Genomic DNA, 19,553 nt, shown 5'->3' with positions numbered 1-19,553 from the left:
GGGATGGAGAGGAGAAGAGAGGAAAGGAGAGCCCTTTAGTTGGAAGGATGCTTGGCTCTTGAATGACTGCATGAGACAGGGAGGCCAGCTATGCTCTTCCACCCCACTGTCCCCCTTTCCCAGGAGAACCTGTCTGGAATATTGACATGAACAAAAATAAGACAAGCCAGAAAGGTGAGACATCAGAAGCCTGTAGGAAGTCAAGTCTCTCTAGCTAGAGAGACTATCGCAGGAATGAACCAAGAAAAGCAGAAAAGCAGTGCAAACACATGACACTGTGACCCAGATGAACTCAGACGGTGTGACTGCTATCCACAATGTGCTTATCTGAAGATCCCATAAAATACCTACTCCACCCACCAAGTTTCAGATATGGCCTGTTTAGAAAACCTGCTTTCAAGCGTGATCTGTTAACAGCATATTGTTAAAGAAAAAAAAAAAAAAAAAGAGAGACTCAGTAGATGTGTAGAGAAGGCCTGGCATTAAATTATAATTTTTCTTTCCAGTGAGACAACATGCTTCTACTTTAAAAATCTCTCACCTTCCTTGAAATGCCAGCTTAGTTCTTACCTACAATATTGCCAGTCAGCCTCACCAGCATTTTTTTCCTTCAGATATTAAAGTACAAAAAACCAAAAGGAAAATAAACTTCACCCCAGATAGGGTTTTGAGGTTAAAACAAAGACAAAAAACTGAAAGTAGCATATATAAAAATTTCCCATATCCTTTCTGCTTCTTATCTGAGGGGGCAGTAAGAAACTGTATTTATCTATGAACAACTGACCTGGAAACTACTATTTCCCTAATAAAATGGTTTTTAAAAAAACTTTTCTGAAGAGGTAACATTTTATTTCACTTTACTTTTGATTTGGTGAGTACATATATTGCAAGCTAATCTGACATGAAATTAGATTAGCTAATACATCTTCTATCTCACATAATTACATTTTCCCTGAATGGGGAAAAGATCTACCCTCTTAGCAACTTTCAAATAGGTAATAAAATTTTGTTAGCTCTAGTCACCAGTGCTGTACATTCAATTCCCAGAAATTTAAGAGGGCACATTTTAATTGAGATCTAAGCACAAGGAGTTGTCTGAAATATATATTGAGATAAAGTGTTTGGATAGAAGAAACTCAGATACAAAGTCCCTGACTTGGGAAAAACTTTGTCATATCTGAGACACAGACAAAAGCTTAGTTGACCGAGTAGGGTGAGTGAGCAGGAATGGTGGCATAAGTGGGGTAAGATCCTCTGGGGTGCTGGAAGTCAAGTGTGGTAGAAAGAATCATATCTCTCTCTGTCTCTCCTAAGATACTCATATCTTAATTTCTAGAATAGTTGAATATGTTACCTTATGTGGCAACAAGGACTCAAGTGGGGTTGAATTAAAGATTTTGAGATCTAGGGCACAGGTACTTGAATCACCCAAGTTGGTCCCATGTAATCGCAAGATCTTTGGAAACAGGAAGTAGATGGGACCAAGGAGGAAGGAGAGATGAGGGTGGACATATGTGAGAAACGGAAGGAGGAAGGGAGGGAGAGAGAGAGAGAGACAGAGAGAGAGAGAGAGGGGACATAGGTGAGAAAGGGAAGGAGGGAGGGAGGGAGGGAGGGAGGGAGAGAGAGAGAGAGAGAAATAGATTGAAGAGAAGAGAAGAGAAAGAAGAGGACAGGAGAAAGAAACACTATGCACATGCGCAGATGCCCGCAAAGCAGAAGTTATAGTCTTCAGTAGTCTAATGTCACAGTGATAGTCCAGCCCCAGGTGGTGACTCTGTGGGTAGAACACATGACTTGGATGCATGAGGCCCCAGGTTCAATCCCCAGCAACACATATGGTAGAGCAATGCTTTCGACTTTTTCTCATAAAATAAATAAACCCTTGAAATGATGTCCTATGATTATTGTCTTTTTCTGCTTATTAGTACCAGTCCAGCTTATACTAGAGGGCAGATTACACCAGAAATGAAAGGCTTTTTGAAAGCCATTTTAGTAGCATCCAAATAGCACATAATATTGATAAATAATATCCCCAAATAAGGGGTATTATTCTGCCCCACACCCCCAATTTTCCACTGAACCTCTGCTCAGAGTGGGTTTTTTTTTTTTGTCCCCTTGGTAGCTATGAATGCTCTCACTGCTCAGCAGGGTCCTTTTGGCCTGGGAGCAGAGAAAACAAGAATTCAGATAGGAATTCTCCTTTAGTAAAGTCGTTGAAATCTCCACAAGGATGACATTAAGTTGATGGGGAAATCTGTGCTTTTTTTCTGCTTCAGAGAGCTCTCTTGGTGCCCTCCAAATTCAAAGCAGTTTCTACTGAGGTTTTAGTGTGAAACAACACTTTAGTCTGGGGGAGAGGGCTTTTGAGAGTATTAGAATTTGATACTCAAAGGTTGAATTCAGTTGCTTTGTGAATTGTGACTTGGACTTTCGGTTACCTAGACTAGCTCAGTAGTAACATATGAGCCTTCAGCCATTTTTAAATAATCAGTTTTTTACTTATCCTTTGGCATAAACTCTGAGCAGTGAGGCTATTTGCAATTTAATATCTGCAATAATGTTTTAATGTAAACCCAATATACTTCTTTTTTTCATATGGGTACAATTCCTTTCTTTTTATTAGGGATTCAACATTGATTTACAAAATTCCATTCAACAGGGATATAATTCTACACCGTTCCCTCACCAGAGTTCGGAATCCCAAGCCCCTTCCCTGCAAGCCACCATGGCTTTCCCAAGGTTGCAGACAAAGGTTAACTATCATCCCTAGAACTCTCTGTCTACATCTGTACATAATTGCCCTCCTTTTTTTCCGGGTCTGGTCTTCTCTTCCCCTCCAAGCCACACACAACCCTATTACTACATCCAAATCTCGCTTCTGCTTTTTGTCCTCTCCCTCTGGAACCTGATGGAACTGGAGTTCAGGGCCCTCTTATCCTCTTCCTCCTATCACTTCTCCCCCATTGGGACTATGGATCAGAGTTGTTTTGGGGGCACAGCAGGTAGGAGTTCTGGCTTCCGGAACTGCTTCTCCACTAGTCATGGGCACTAGCAGGAGGATCTATACCCCCAGCCTGTTTCTAACCTTCCCTAGTTGGGTAGGGCTGTGGAGAGGTGAGGTTCTGGGACACATTGGTGAGGTCGTCTTCCCAGAGAAGTCAGTGAGAGTGGAATCATGGTAGCATCTGCCACTTGGTGTCTGGAAGGTGGCAGGACATAAAGTGAGACAAAGTGTAAACTCATATAGTTCTAAGGTCTTCTTAGCAGGGTGAAAACTTGAGAATGTAATCCTAGAAAATTGAGATTTTTCTCTGCTTTTACTTGTTGGAGCTTCACCTCTTGGAACTGACTTTCTCAGACAGAGGGAGATATACCACAACACTAAAGCTGCCTCTAGTGTGGTGAGAGCTAGTCTCAAGCCTGGATCTGGCGCCTAGAAAGCAGGAGCATTGTCCATGCAAGCTGTCTTGTCAGTCCAAGATTTCATTTTTATTAGAAATCAGTTGAGCTATTTAAACTTATACTTCAGAAGTCTATGATGTTTAACTCTGAGGCAGGAGAAAAAATTATTTTGGAGCAAAATAAATGGGGATTCACTCTTTCTAATATAAAAAACAAAGCTGCTGTTATACAAGAGACTTTGCAGCTATGAATAATGAAACTACATACCTTTCGGTCAGTGAGAAACAAGCTTATCTAGGGAGATCTAATGCAGTTTCCAATGGGGGGGAAAGGGGCACAGAACTCTAGTGTGTAATAATTCCCCTGTTATCTTAAAATTTTGTACACCAATATCAAATCACTGATTGAAAAACAAAACAAAACAAAAGCTTGTAATGACTTTTCTGTTAGGAAGGTGCTCCTCAGGTGAACTGAGGAAATTCAGAACGAAACTTAGTCATTTTTACCACTGTTAAATTAGAGTCACGCAATTCACTGGGAGTTGTGAGTCACAAAGCATGGAAGACTTTCTTTTTCTTCTTCTTCTTTTTAAATCACTTGTACTCAGCTTGTATGTAAGGATGGCTGTGCAAGTGTCTTCTGTGGAATCTGGAGGGTTCCTGAGACAATATTATATTGGGGGAACTTTCAAGATGAAACCTATTGCCATAGTAATATTGCAATGCTGTGTGCTTTTTTTTTTTTTTTTTTTTTAACACTAAACTGCCACTGATGGAGCAAAGTGATGGGTTCACACAATTCAAGGCAGTGGCACCAACCGGAGCAGTTAGTAGGCATTACTTTCTTCGGTGCCAGGCAATCATAGAAAAAAAAAAAACTAAACACCAGTTTTAATTAAGTTTGTGCCAGATGAAGTGATAAAAAAGGATTTAATTGCACTAAATATTAGCTATTGAATACATGTCACTTTATTCTCCTTTGAATACAGAAGAAATGAGAAGCACTCTACTACATACCAAAGTTCTGGGTTTCCAAGGAGAGAGCATTTTTGAATTGTATGGTTTGGGAATGAAATTGGATGCATTTTTTAAAAAAAGAGACTTTTTTATTTTTTACTTAAAAGAATGATATAGAAACAGTGGCTTCACTTAATTGCTCGTATGGTAGCTTCATCAGGCTAACACTGTGTTTTCCTTGCCCCCTCTTCTGGGACACACAGTCAGTTTAAGCACAGTACCTTGCACAGTACCAGTGGCTTGATGACTAGCAAAATGGCTCAAGTCCAGCTAGCTTCAGAAGGGTGCACTTCTTCTTCTAGCGTTTGCCCTTCTTCCGTAGCCAGTCAACAGCGTCAGGTTGAGCCTGATGTAAAGTTTCGAGACCTCCTTTGAATCTGGAGAGGTGGCAGTCATTGACTATGTGGGTCATAGTCTGTCTGGAGCCGCAGGGGCAGTTCGGGTCGTCTCTGGCTCCCCAGCGATGGAACATAGCGGCTCACCGGCCATGGCCTGTTCGATAGCGATTGAGGAGGGCCCAATCATAACGTGCTAGGTCAAAGCCGGGTTGACGCTTGCAGGGGTCTGTGATGAGGTGTTTGTTCTTTATCTCAGCTGACTGCCAACTCTGTTTCCAAGAGTCTGGAACAGAGAAGTTCAGTGTAGGCATAGGGGACCAGATTGGGTGACGAGACATCAAGCGTTGGACAGGGTGGGTGAAGATATCCGCGTATATTGGCAGGTCCAGTCGAGCGTAGAAGGGTGCACTTGAACCCTAGAACACTCACCCATAATTTGTGGACCAAGTCTATATCTATCTATCTATCTATCTATCTATCTATCTATCTCCCTCCGTCTCTTTTCCTTCCTTCCTTCCTTGCTTGCTTCCTTCTTTCTTTCTTTTATCTCTTCCTCCTCCTCCTCCTCCTCCTCCTCCTCCTCCTCCTCCTCCCCCTCCCCCTTCTCCTCCTCCTCCTCCCTGAGTGGGTAGAGAGAGACATAAGGAGCATATCTGCTAATCTTCTGTCTTCGAAGAATTTGAAGAGGGAAGTGATACCCCTCTGACTGCTGTTCGTTTCCACTGTGAATGATGTCTGGGCCAGGCCCAGCATTTTCTACGCAGTCACATAAGAGTGACTGGTCACTCAGAACGATTAGGCTAAGCAAGGTGGGTAGTTGGTGTTGAGAAACACAAAAGAACTGCTTTGCTTCTTTTTCAGACAGTTCAGTGTTTTTTTGTTTGTTTTGTTTTCATTTTATGCAATGGGCTTGAAAACCGAGATGGTTAAGGCACACTGCATAGAAGCGCGCCTGATGGGAGTAGGTATGTGGGACTTACTAGCCACCTCATAGCTGACATTTTTAAATTAGTAATTTTCTTTTTTTTTCTGTTTCTTTTTTTCTGGTTCGAAAGTTCTTAGTGTTTTATTTCATCTTTTTCTGTATCTACTGCATGTGAGTGAAACTAGATCCATCTCTCTAGTTCCATCCGTGTTGTCACAGATGACAGGGTTTTTACCTTTTTAGAGAGTAGCTGGGGTGACAGCATACTGGTTTAGCAAAAGACTTGCCTGCCTAAGGCTTAGCGGTCCAAGCACTACTTAAGCCCGAGCTGAGCAGTGCTCTGGTTTGTTTCTGTTCTGCACCCCCCACTCCTCCCACACTAAAAAAAAAAAAAGCAGAGTATATATATTTGAGTATATATGTTTCTTAATCTGTTTGACAGCCTGTGGGCACTTAGGCTCAAAATGGCTGTTTCTCTAGTGTTACCCTAATAGTGGATGAAAAGCTGAGAATTCCTCTACCTTTCTGCAAGTCTTGAGTTTCAAATCCCAGTTTGGCCATTTACTCTTTGTAGCAAGTTACCAAACTCAGATTTCTTTGTTTGCCTGTCAGATAGGGTGATAGTGTCTTCTACCTGTAAGTGCTCTTGTGAAGGCCAAGGAATGGAAATGTTGAACTAACTGAAGATGACATTCCTCAGAGCACTAATAACCACCATGTACACAGTACAGTCACACGGGGAGCGTGAGTAAATGCCTAGTTCTTCTTCTAGCGTTTGCCCTTCTTCCGTAGCCAGTCAACAGCATCAGGTTGAGCCTGACGTAAAGTTTCGAGACCTCCTTTGAATCTGGAGAGGTGGCAGTCGTTGACTATGTGGGTCATAGTCTGTCTGGAGCCGCAGGGGCAGTTCGGGTCGTCTCTGGCTCCCCAGCGATGGAACATAGCGGCTCACCGGCCATGGCCTGTTCGATAGCGATTGAGGAGGGCCCAATCATAACGTGCTAGGTCAAAGCCGGGTTGATGCTTGCAGGGGTCTGTGATGAGGTGTTTGTTCTTTACCTCAGCTGACTGCCAACTCTGTTTCCAAGAGACTGGAACAGAGAAGTTCAGTGTAGGCATAGGGGACCAGATTGGGTGACAAGATGCCAAGCGTTGGACAGGGTGGGCGAAGATATCTGTGTATATTGGCAGGTCCGGTTGAGCGTAGATGTGGGAAATGAACTTAGATGATGCCGCATCCCAACGAATATCTGGCGGGGCGATGTTGCTAAGAACTGGCAGCCATGGAACCGGGGTGGAACGGATGGTTCCAGAAATTATCCTCATGGAGGAATATAATTTGGAATCGACCAAGTGGACATGGGGGCTACGGAACCATACTGGGGCACAGTATTGTGCAGTGGAACAGCATAATGCCAGAGATGATGATCGTAGTGTGGAAGCGCTCGCGCCCCATGAGGAGCTGGCCAGTCTTGCAATGATGTGATTCCTCACGCCCACCTTTGCTGCAGTTTTTATGAGATGTTCGTGAAATGACAGGGTGCGATCGAGAGTAACGCCAAGATAGACTGGCTGGGCTTCATGCCGGATTCTTGTATCGCCAAGCTGCACATTAAGCTCACGCGAGGCCGAGGCATGGTGTAGATGGAAAACAGATGATACCGTTTTTGCAGTGCTAGGGATTAGTCGCCATTTTTTACAGTAATCAGATATCAGAGACATGTCTTTCGTGAGTGTTTCCTCGAGGATGTCGAACTTGGATGCCTGAGTTGCACAGCAGATGTCATCGGCGTAGATGAACTTCCTTGAAGAAGTTTCTGGGAGGTTATTGATGTAAATATTAAATAGCGTAGGAGCCAGAACAGAGCCCTGGGGGAGGCCACTTGAGACAAGTCTCCATCTGCTACACTTGTCACCCAGATGCACCCGGAATCTTCTGTTTTGGAGAAGAAACGATATAGTGTTGGCCACCCATGGAGGCAGGCATCTTGAGATCTTGACTAGGAGACCATGGTGCCAGACCGTGTCATAGGCTGCTGTGAGATCAACAAAGACAGCACCCATCTTTAAATTCTTCTGGAATCCATTTTCAATGTAAGTTGAGAAGGCCAGGACTTGTTCTCAGGTAGATCTTCCTGGACAGAAACCAGCTTGGGCGGGTGATAGGAATTTCTCTGTAAGATGAGAAATTCGTGACAGAAGCAGCCTCTCAAGGAGTTTGTAACACACGGAGAGGAGAGAAATTGGTCTATAGCTGGCGGCCAGTGTTGGGTCTTTCTTTGGTTTCAAAACTGCTATTATCTTCGCACGACGCCAAATTTTGGGCATAGATTTGGATTCCAAGATGTGGGACAGGAATGTAGTGAGCCACTTCTTTGCCGCGGGGCCCAAGTTAAGAATGAGTTCTGGGGTGATGTTATCATAGCCAGCAGCCGTTCCCGGTTTAACCCTCTTCAAAGCGTCTTCCAGTTCAGACAGTGTAAAGGGAGAGAGTTTTGGAGATGGACAAGATAACCGGAAGTGGGATGACCACTCATGGGAAATTTCTCTTTTCCAGACTGGGTCGATCTTAGCACATCCAACTTGAGTTAGGTGACTGGCCACTGAGTTTGGAGATACGGGAGGATGGGAGACGGGAGAGGGTTGGCTACCGGCACCCCGTCTATGAAGAAGCTTCCAGGCCTTCCTACTTGAGTGGGTGAAGTTCAGACTTTCCGTGAGTTGTTGCCAGCGGGCTTGGCGTGCTGCATGCCTAGTAAGGGTAAACCACTGGTTTGTGACTGGAGGGAAGCAGTCAGCCCACTAAGAGGTGGCAGTAAAGCCAGATGAGTTTCATGAGGTGTCAGCTCAGTATTCTCTGATAGTATATGTTGATAACTGGGTAAATAAAATTAACGTCACTCTGTTACCTCCCTGGTCACTTTTAATCCCATATGTGTCAAAATTCTTTCCCTCATGCACCAGTCTGTCCAAAAGGTAACCGAATCCTCTCTTAGCAATAGCATCTGCCTCATCAAAATAAACCTGTCTTCCAGATTTTTCAGCTGAGTTTGGTTAGCTTTCAGTATAATTAAAGAGCGTGATACTTGTTAAGCTATTAAAATAAATTGTTCGGTGCAACTGTTTTCCACATGTAGTGTGGCAATTTCATCGGCTATAAATGAGAAGAGGTTCAAGTAAGTCTTCAAGTGGGCAATGTTAAGGGTACCTGCATTTGACCGCAAGTAGATTGAAACTAAATGCTGATAAGTCTTGCATTTGTCAAAGCATCACTCATCTCTTACAATACTAGGTCTTGTAAGGCATTTTGGTTTGCTTTGTAATGATCAAGATATGTACTTTCCTGTGAATTTCTTGGAGTGATGATGGGATGAACCAAATTATTTGAAAAATTATGATGTAATTTTATAATATGGAAACTTAAGTTAGATTGTGATAAGAAGTGTTTCTATTTGTAAGAAATCTCTTCTTAGAAATTTGAACCATGGGAGGAATTTGACAGTATGGGAAAAGGAGCTGGTTGAGGGGGGTGGTGGAGGACAGATTGCTATTTACCAAGCTTTCAAAGAACATGGCTGCTAACTTAACACTTTTCATCATGTCTGTGTTTTGCAGGCACATAAACCACAAGCAGTCTTTAAATAACATTGTGAAGCAACAGGCTTTAGAAATGAAAGACTGTGTGTGCAATGCTCATGTTTACTTGACAAGGGGAAAAAACAGGGTTCAGTTTTTACATGTATTCCCCCCACCCCTTCAATAAAAAGTACTGGGCCATCATCCATGAATAAATACAAGTATAATACCCATAGGTTTATAGATAATTTTATTTAGGAAGTTCCAGTGCACCAGGGTCGACTAGAACTGTTTAAATGCCACTGATGGTTTGCTAGGAGTGAAATGCAGTTAATTAATTTTCTTTCAGATCCACGAGAAGCTGCACTATTATGAGAAACAGAATCCCGTGCCCATCGTCCAGGGTGCGGCGGCCTTAGCTGATGATGTAAGTGTGCCTTTCTTTGCTCAGGGGGACTATCCCCCAGGCCTGTTTGTGGGGCTCCCCTCCCAGCACAGGTAGCAGATGGGTGCAATCACGGGGGAATGCAGAACAAGAAAAGTGGCCAGTGCTTCCATGAGCCTTGTCATCATTGGGCAGATGCAGATCTTAAGCCACTCTCTCCCTTCCCTTTCCTGTTCTGAATGTCTTGCACGAACCTCGTGTTCTGCATTGGCAACTATGTAATCAAGATCACAGAGGCCCTGTAACTCTGCAGAAGAGAGAGAAGCTGCCAGCTGTTAAAGTTGGGAGAAAGTCACAGACAACAGGAATGCTTTGGAGAAATAAAGACAAATGAGATAGCACTGCTGCTGACAGCACTAAAAATGACAGGTACTAGTGGAGGAACAGGGCGTATAAAAGCCCTAAAGAGACAGGATAGTTTTTAACATGAATTATAAAGCCTAGTCATGATTGATGGGTATGAGACCTTTCCAAATTACCTCTATAGCTCAAAAACAAATTTTAGACCCAGTTGGCATTGATGGAGTAGTTAATTTCCTCTAGCTATAATTTTATTTTAAATTTGGGGGGAGGGAACCTAGCTCACTTTTTGCTATTAAGTTTTTGGACTCGGATGAATTGCAAGCACACCTGGATAAACTATAAGGGACACCAGCTAGACAAGAAGTGTCTACCGTGGAGAGGCTGGTTGTAGTGCTGTCCCATAGCTTCTTTGAGACTCTTCTTAAGTTTTGACTTTGTGCTTATAAAACAGACCATAATTCAGTTGTGTAACATAGCGGGGGCCGGGAATGTAATTTTAAAACTGACCATCCCCACCAGTTGATTTTCTTTGATCTCTTTTAAATTGTAATTCAGAACACCGAGGCCTGGTAAGGTATCACTGAGTTGTGTGCCATTGCTGTTCAGTTTACCTTCTTTCTGCCCATGGAATTTGCAGATTACGAGGGGTTTTCATTATACAATATGTTATGAAGAAGCTGCATTATAGAACCAAAACATTTGAAGGCAGTGTGAATAAAAGTGCAGTTGTTATAGTTGCAGTTGTTTGTTTGAGAAGGACTTAAAAATCAAAGGTTTTTTTTTTTTTTTTTGAAACATTTCACTGTTGAGGGCTTGGAGAAAATTATTTTTTTTATATATTTACTTTACTTTTTTTTCTTTCTTTTTTTTTTTTTACAATCCAAGGTAACCAGGATTTGATCATATTACTATAATAATGCTATTTCTTTTTTAAAAAGGTGGGGGAAATTATATAGATGTAGCAAAACACATTTTAATTCATCAGAAGAATATCTTTTAATAGTTAAAATAATTGTTCTATATTATGAGATTAAAGATGCCTTTTGCATCTTTTTGTAATTTGAAAATTTTTGTCATAATGGAGGTAGAAAAACTGCCTTAATAAAACAAAAAAATCCACTTTTATGCATATTTTCTATTTTCCCCTTCTTTTAGAGAATCATCCTTTTTCACATATAAGAACAGCTATTTATCATCTGGTAGAAACAATAGGGGCCAGTGGAAAAATCATGCTGTTTTAAGAAAGATTTTTCAGTGAAAAAAATATTTTGAATTTTATACTGAATATTCCACATTTCTAATTTTTTTTTCCTTTTTGAGTCTTGCTTTTTAGGGTAAATAACTAATCTTTCCCAGAGCATAAAATTGAATGGAAATTTTGACAGAAAGATCACTGAGTGAAGAACATAAAACGGACCCAAAGCTCGATTCTTTTCTTTGCCTAGAAACAACAAATGTATATTCTTGATCCTTGAAGTAAGGAATAGTGAGCATTTTGGGTACCCGAGCAGTGGTCAACTTTTTAAAAGTCTTTTTGTGAAACACCTGGTTTATATTTACCAGACTTCGTAGTCTGTGTGGCTAAACAGAATAGAAGTTTCAGACCATTTGTTCTATTAGAGACATTCTAGTTCTTTCCACCCTCGCTCTAAACAGCAAACTACTGTGAATTTTTTGGAAACACTGTGTATTTAACCACCTCATCCAAGAGCTCTTTCTTCCCTTTCTTTCCGCTTCTTTTTTTTTTTTTTTCATGTTACAGTGTCAAAACTTAATGCAGTTTTTTTTATACAAGTGGTCCTTTGTCTGCATGCAGAAGACCATTCCCTGAGTGAAGCGCTGGGATTTGCCCCCGTGGCAGTAAATCAGAAGGTAATCTAATAGGATTCCTTGGGTCGTACTCAACCGAAAGCTCAGGCTGGGATTTAGGTTATTCAGGGCCTAAGAAGAAGAGTAGTGACTGATAGCCTGTTTATTTTCATGCTGACTGTTCTTTAATCACTGTAAAGTAGCAAAGTAGATTCTTAGCCATCATGCACCAGCTCCAGGATGCTCTCACTAATCGCTCCTTCTGTCAATGTGATCCCTCTTGCAGCTGGCCGAAGAGCTTCAGAATAAGCCGCTGAACAGTGAGGTCAGAGAGCTGTTGAAACTGCTGTCAAAACCCAACGTGAAGGTGAGGACATGCTGCGCCTGTAATAAATGTCTTCCAAAGGGGCTACTTTCCAAGGCCTTCAGGGAATTTTGTTCCGCGCATCAGGTTCAAGTAAATATCTTTTCAAATAGTGCGTGGTATTTAGACTCCCTCCGTGGGGGAAAACAAGTGTGCTTGAGATGAAAATGTTTTTGATGAACTACAAAATCTTTGAACTGGGAAGCCCAGAACTTAAATTTCAGGTTCATTTTCCCCTTTAAAATCTAGTTAAGGATACAGATTATAAAGAACTGTTTTCGTTTAAATTCATTCTAGTTGACCAGATGGACAACTTAGCTTTTATTTTTTTCTACAGGGTCTTTTTAATGTCTTTCATCTTGCCACATTTTCTTCCCCCATATCTCCTCCTCTTTCAGTTTGTAATTTTGTATATTCTACCATTTCACAGAGCAGGACAGTTCTGTCTATAAAATGCTAATGTAACATTGGCAGGCAGATTTCAATTCTCTCCTGCCACTTTCCAAGCTTCTCAGTTGTTTTTTCTCAAAGTGTAGTCAACAGAAAGTGTTCAAAATTTTCTTGCTATTAATCCAAAGGTCATTAGTGTACTAAATACTGTCACTGCTGTATTTTGGACATGACACTACTATAATTTCTGTAAAATATTGCTCTGTGATCAAAATAGCCTGTGATTCCTGGAATTTAAGTGGTCAGCTATCTTATAATTTTTCTTAATCATATATAGACTTTTATGTGAAAATTCCCAGTTAGATCAGAATACTAGTTTCCATCTTCCCTGAAAAATCTCTTTCAGGGGTAGGGCGGTAGCACAATGGGTTAAGTGCACATGGCGCGAAGTGCAAGGACCAGCGTAAGAATCCTGGTTCAAATCCTGGGCTCCCCACCTGCAGGGGAGTCGCTTCACAGGCGGTGAAGCAGGTCTGCAGGTGTCTATCTCTCCCCTTCTCTGTCTTCCCCTCATCTCTCGATTTCTCTCTGTCCTATCCAACAACAACGACGCCAATAACAACAATAAGTGCAACAACCTTAAACAGCAAGGGCAACAAAAGGGTAAAAAAAAAAATAGCTTCCAGGAGCAGTGGATTTGTAGTGCAGACACAGAGCCCCAGCAATAACCCTGGAGGCAAAAAACAAAAAGTCTCTGATGAACAACAGCGTGGTTTGGGATGAATTGGGGATGGGATATAAGAACTAAAGTGTTTTAGGTTGAGCACACACTTCTTCCCATGCACAAGGACTCAGGTTTGAGCCCCTGCTCCCCACCTGCAGGGCGGACACTTCATGTGTGATAAAGCAGGTCTGCCGGCATCTGTCTTCTTCTTCTCTCTACTTCTCCCTCCCCTCTTAATTTCTTTCTGTCCTGTCAAATAAAACAGAAAAAAAAAAAAAATTGGCTGTGAGAGCAGTGGATTTGCCGTGCAGGCACAGAATCCCAGCAATAATCCTGGCGCCAATTAAAAAAAATGGAAGAAGCAAGAACTTCTGTCTAGGGGCTGGATGTTGGCACACCTGATTGAGAGTATATGCTACAATGCACAAGGACTTGGGTTCAAACCCCCGGGCCCCACCTGCACGGGGAAAGCTTTGCTAGTGGTGAAGCAGTGTTGCAGGTGTCTCTCTGTCTCTCTCCTTCTCTATCACCCCAATTCCCACTCAATTTCTGGCTGTTACTGTCCAATAAATAAAAGATAATGAAAAATTAAAAATAAAGAACTTAAAGCTAGACCTAGATTTCTGGGGGTGTGTATGTATGGGGGTGAGGGGAGCTATGTCTTAGTTCCCTGGGGGTGGTCTGGCTTGTGCTTGTAGTTTTGGCATTATTAACTGTAGCTTTATTTATTTATTTATTGGCAGAGTGAAAGTGACCATTGTACCAAAGCTTCCTTAAATGTGCAGAAGCTGGGCTTGAGCCTGGTTTGTGCACGTAGCAAAGCAGCAGATTATTCCAAGCGAGCTATTTCACCAGCTCCCTTTCAATTTTAATTGTTTTCCTGTTTAAACGTTAAAAATACATCAATACCCTGGTTGTGAGCATATTTAAGACTTTGCGTTTGATGCCAAGAGCATGGCAGACCATTGAAGATTTGACCAGGCACGTGACCTCATCATCCCTCTGAGAGTTGTTCTGGCCATTTCTTTGAGTGGAGGAGCGCCGGTAGCCTGGGAAGGATGGACTACCAGGTGGAATACCAGGTGGAGGAGGAGTCTGTAGAAATAAGAAGGAAGGGAGTCGGGCGGTAGCGCAGTGGGTTAAGCGCACGTGGCGCAAAGCCCAAAGACCAGTGGCATAAGGATCCCAGTTCCAGCCCCCAGCTCCCCACCTGCAGGGGAGTCGCTTCACAGGCGGTGAAGCAGGTCTGCGGTTGCCTTCCCCTCCTCTCTCCATTTCTCTCTGTCCTATCCAGCAACGACAACATCAATAATAACAACGGTAATAACTATAACAACAATGAAAAAACAAGGGCAACAAAAGGGAAAATTAATAAAAATATATTAAAAATTTTAAAAAAAGAAATAAGAAAATCAGGGATGGATGGAAGAAAGTTGGAATTGTATAGGCTGGGTAAAATCTCTTTAATTTTTTTTTTTTTTTTAATAGTCAAGGGTAGGGAACTAGAGCGTCCCTCTGGCACTTGTGATGCCTGAGCTCGAACTTAGTACCATGTGCTTGAGAGTCCAGTGCTTTATCCGCAGTGCCATTGCCATGGGTATAATTTCAGTACATGGTGTTGGGATGCTGCTTAATCATTTAGGGGAGAAAAAAAATCCCTTCTAGAACAAATGCCAAATAGTGTAAAGTGGAAAAGAAAAGCCTGAAATCATGGGACAGAAAAGGTTTAAAATCTCAAGGACAGATGAATAGATAAATACACACAATTTTTTTTTAACTCATAGATGAAATTAGAAAGATTCTTTATACAGGGTATTTGTTTTTTAGTGTTAATTACTTAGCTTTATTTAGGCTTTACAGAGTGACATAGACTTTTTAAAAATAATAACTATTTTGATGGGGCCAGACAGTGGCACACCAGGTTAAGAGCACATAGTGTGAAGCACAAGGACCTGTTCAAGAATCTGGGTTTGAGCTCCCAGGTCCCCACCTGCAGGGAGGTTGCTTCACAAATGGTGGAGCAGGTCTGCAGCTGTCTCTCTCTGTCTCTCTCCCTCTCTGTCTTTCCTTCCCCTCTCAGTTTCTCTCTGTCTTATCCAATAAATTAATTAATTAATTAATTAAAAAAATAGCCACAGGAACAGTGGGTTTTAGCCTGGAGGCAAAAAAAATTTTTTTAATGTAAACTACTGTAGCTGCTTATACTAGAAAACAGAAGCTTTGGTCCCATTTGCTTTTAATAGTTAAGATAAACATTGTTTCATATATTCAATGACTTTTTTCTTTGCTGAATTATGTATTCATATGCCTTTAGGTATAGTTACTCTATTGGACTGTATTACTTTCATCCATTTTTATAGACAAAAATACTACACAGACTTTTTCTCTTAGAAGTAGAAACAGTAGAATGCACTACTTTTACTTCTTTTCTTTCTTCAGTCAATTTTTATTTATTTATTTATTTTTTGCCTTCAGGGTTATTGCTGGGGCTCAGTGCTATCATAACGAATCCACTGCTCCTGGTGACACTTTTTTCCTCCCATTTTTTGTTGTTCTTGCTGCTGCTGTTGGATAGTACAAAGAAAAAATTGAGAGGGTAGTGGATGGTAGAGAGGGAGAAAGACAGACACCTGCAGACCTGCTTCTCTGCTTGTGAAGCGACTCCCCTGCAGGTGGGGAGCCGGGGGCTCGAACCGGGATCCCTGCACAGGTCCTTACACTTTGTGCCATGTGAGCAGTGCACCACTGCCCAGCCCCGCTGCATAGTTTTCTTTTAACTTTGCTAGTAATCACAATACTATATGCCAAGATTTTCCTACTATAACTTGTTGCCCTCAAGTCTCTAACAGGTAGGCAATGACTTGTCATTCTGTAACTGTAGTCTTTTATGAAAACTGAAGTTAGAAAGGTCACATCACTTCTTAAGATCTTTGAGCCAGTCCATCAGTTGCCAAAAACCAAAAACAGTTATTCTTATCATTCAGTAATGTCTAGAAAAGTTGTCCTCATTATCCAAATCTGTAGTACAGGAAAAATGAGAAATGTTAAAGGAAACCACACCTCACTGTCTAAATCTTAAGTCTGGGGCGGGGGGAATGCAAATTATATAAGAAAACCAAGCGGTGGACAAAGGGAGGTTATAGTGCATTGCAAAAGGTCTCCATAGATCATGAAAATTTCTTGCAATAGCAGAAGGAATAGCAGAGTAGTAATGTTGCTGGTGTGAGGGACAGTAGTGGAGAGATGTTACAGCCTACAGAGACTTTGTCTCTAGTGGAAGCCAGGAGAGTCTCTAATGAGTAAGAACTGCACTTAGGCAAACAGATCTCTGTGAGTCATCATTCTGACTCACTTCTGATAAAACTGAAGTGACATCATCTCTAGGACACAACATTATAATTTAGGAGATCAGGGACTACTTGGTTGGGTTTTAAAAGGCAGTAAAACAAAAAGCTTTGTAATAGCTCAGCTTTCCAAAACATTCGCTTACCAGAAATTACTCATTGCCTGGGCATGCAGGATGGATGGGGCTTCATTAAAGCATGCGAGGGGGGAACTGTTCATCTCCCGGAGAAATAAATCAGTGTTTCACGTCCCCGTGAGCTGGGCACAATTCTGTGGACCTGACAGGTAACTTAGAACACAGAATTAACTCCAGGGGGTCCAAGGCAGTGAGAGCTTGTGGGCCTGATGAGTTACAGGGTCTACTGTTCAATTTCCTGCAGATTCTTCCGAGCAACAGGTAAACCCATCAGTTGTGATTGGTGGTCACAGCACATGGAAATGCAGTTTTCATCTAGGTGTTGCCTTTTGAGAGCAGCTGTATATTGGAGAACAAAGTTGCCATGATTACAACAGGAAAATGGAACACAAGACTCGTCTTAGGTGTCTAGGCATCATAAAGATGCCACTAGCCAAAAACATTTGTGAATCAAAGCTGTAAAAACTCTTATCTAGACTAGTGTGAAGTAAACACGTTATTGAGTTTATTTGGAAAGTGGAGTCAGCATAGTAGTGATTGGAGAGATTTCAAAGATGATTCCCAGGCTTCCGGCTTGAGTAGTCTGTAGGTTATTGATCAGGGAAGAAGTTAGTTGAAAGTCTGCCACCCGCTCAGCAAGGTTTCAGTGGCTTCTTGTGATCAGAAATCATTTTATACCCTCATTGCTCAACCGTTACACAGATATAATGGAAATGCGAGAAAACAAAAGAATGAGGGTGTGAAGCAGTTCTGTTTATGATTTGTGCTAAGAGTAGGAAAGAAACATTTTCTCTAATGTTGTAAGACCGGCTCATTGGCGATAGATTACCTCAAATATTCCCCGTTCCTTTCAGAGGTACCACCTCCCCGCTTCTTGTGGCCTGGGAGGTTGCACAGGGTTGAGCTCTGGACTTCCATGCATGAGGTCCTAAGTTCCACCCCCAGTACCACATATGCCAGAGTGCTGCTCTGATTTCTGCATCTCTGTTCTCCATCTCATACAATGAAGAAAACAAATCTTTCAAACATACATATCAGCCCTTCACATATTCATTACCACTTGCTAAGGATGAACCAGAGAATTTTCAGCTTAGAGGTCGTTTGCTGCTGATTCCTGTTGGATATTAATGGCATTGGGTCTGGGTGGAGGCTGGGCAGAGCTGTCCTGTCTTGTTCTTCATGGCCCCCTCCCTCCTTCCCGTCCCTCCCCTCCCCTCCCCTCCCCTCCCCTCCCCTCCCCTCCCCTCCCCTCCCCTCCCCTCCCCTCCCCTCCCCTCCCCTCCCCTCCCCTTCCCTTCTCCCCTTCCACCAGAACACTGCCCAGCTCTGGCTTATGGTGGGGGATGGGAGAAGGAGTGAACCAAGAGACCTTAGAACTTCAGGCATGAGACTCTGTTTGCATAACCATTATGCTATCTCCCCCAACCCCCACCCCCCATCCAAAAGGCCTCTTTCAAGAGTACCCCCTGTTTAAACGGAATTTGGTCACCATTGTGTTTTTTAACATTCTTTTACTGCTTTGCAGTTTTGTATACAATAATCACTTTACCACCCTTCGATTTCCTTTTAGGCTTTGCTCTCTGTACATGATACTGTGGCTCAGAAGAACTACGACCCTGTGTTGCCTCCCATGCCTGATGACATTGATGATGAGGAAGACTCAGTAAAAATCATCCGCCTGGTCAAAAACAAAGAACCGCTGGTAAGTCTGGGTCTGTATTTTGAACTCAGATATGAGTAGACATCGTGATCAAGGCAAGTATGATGGTCGAAAGTTATTCATTTTCTAAACTATACTTCCTCTGTGTTCTCAAGCTTCAAAATAGATGGAACGTTCTATTGTGATGCCTAAAGAATAGGCAGGTTTAGAGAAATGAAATGAATGTTTCTGTTGGCTAAAAATGATAACTTTACAAAACGAAACCTATAGAAATCTCTAAAAGAAAAGGATGGCGCGCACCAGTGACAGCTGGTCGGAGATTAAATACGGCAGCCAGACGCAATTGCTGTGGCTTTCAGATCAGTCAAGTGCTTGGTATTTCAGAACGTCGATGTAACCGTTCATTTTAGCACCAGAAGCGAAACCATGCTGAATCATGTCGCCATGTTATGCCTGGCAGACAGAATAATGCCCTCCTTGCACTGATGCCATATCTCTATCTCCCTGCCAAGAGGGACTTTTCATGATGAGTGGAGGATCTCATTACCTTGTAATCACCCACAGCTTCATTTTTTTTAAAAAAAAATTATTTATTCCCTTTTGTTGCCCTTGTTGTTTTATTGTTGTAGTTATTATTACTGTTGTTATTGAAGTCATTGTTGTTGGATAGGACAGAGAGAAATGGAGAGAGGAGGGGAAGACAGAGAGGGGGAGAGAAAGACACCTGCAGACCTGCTTCACTGTCTGACGTGACTCCCTTGCAGGTGGGGAGCCGGGGGCTCGAACTGGGATCCTTACTTGGTCCTTGTGCTTTGCACCACCTGCACTTAACCCACTGTACTACCGCCTGACTCCCCACAGCTTCATTTTTTTAAAAAAAATATTTTTATTTTATTATTGGACAGACACAGAGAGAAATTGAGAGGGAGAAGAAGTAGAGAGGGAGAGAGACAGAGAAATACCTACAGCTCTGCTTCACCACTCACAAAGCTTTCCCCCTGCACGTGGTGACCAGGGGCTTATACCTGGGTCCTGGACTGTCCACTGGGCCCAGTTTAATCACTGTGGTTCTGTTTAAAGTAAGAGAGGAGTGCATGATGGTTAGAGTCACAGAAGG

The 19,553-nt window shown here is 42.3% G+C and overlaps 1 protein-coding gene across 6 annotated transcripts in view; it reads left to right on the top strand.

Moving 5' to 3' along the window:
- The window catches only part of MPP7 (MAGUK p55 scaffold protein 7), a 166,724-nt gene that overhangs the window by 87,301 nt on the left and 59,870 nt on the right, over positions 1 to 19,553 (top strand). For all 6 annotated transcript variants that reach the window (XM_060192359.1, XM_060192363.1, XM_060192358.1 and 3 more), the window contains 3 exons: positions 9,610 to 9,687; positions 12,104 to 12,184; positions 18,347 to 18,478. In XM_060192359.1, coding sequence (XP_060048342.1) covers positions 9,610 to 9,687; positions 12,104 to 12,184; positions 18,347 to 18,478 — 291 coding nt within the window. The remainder of the gene's footprint in view (positions 1 to 9,609; positions 9,688 to 12,103; positions 12,185 to 18,346; positions 18,479 to 19,553) is intronic.

Source organism: Erinaceus europaeus, chromosome 6, assembly GCF_950295315.1.
Source record: "Erinaceus europaeus chromosome 6, mEriEur2.1, whole genome shotgun sequence".
Lineage (NCBI taxonomy): Eukaryota > Metazoa > Chordata > Mammalia > Eulipotyphla > Erinaceidae > Erinaceus > Erinaceus europaeus.
The sequence above is the reverse complement of the archived record's forward strand: the minus strand, read 5'-3'. Positions and strand labels throughout refer to the sequence as shown.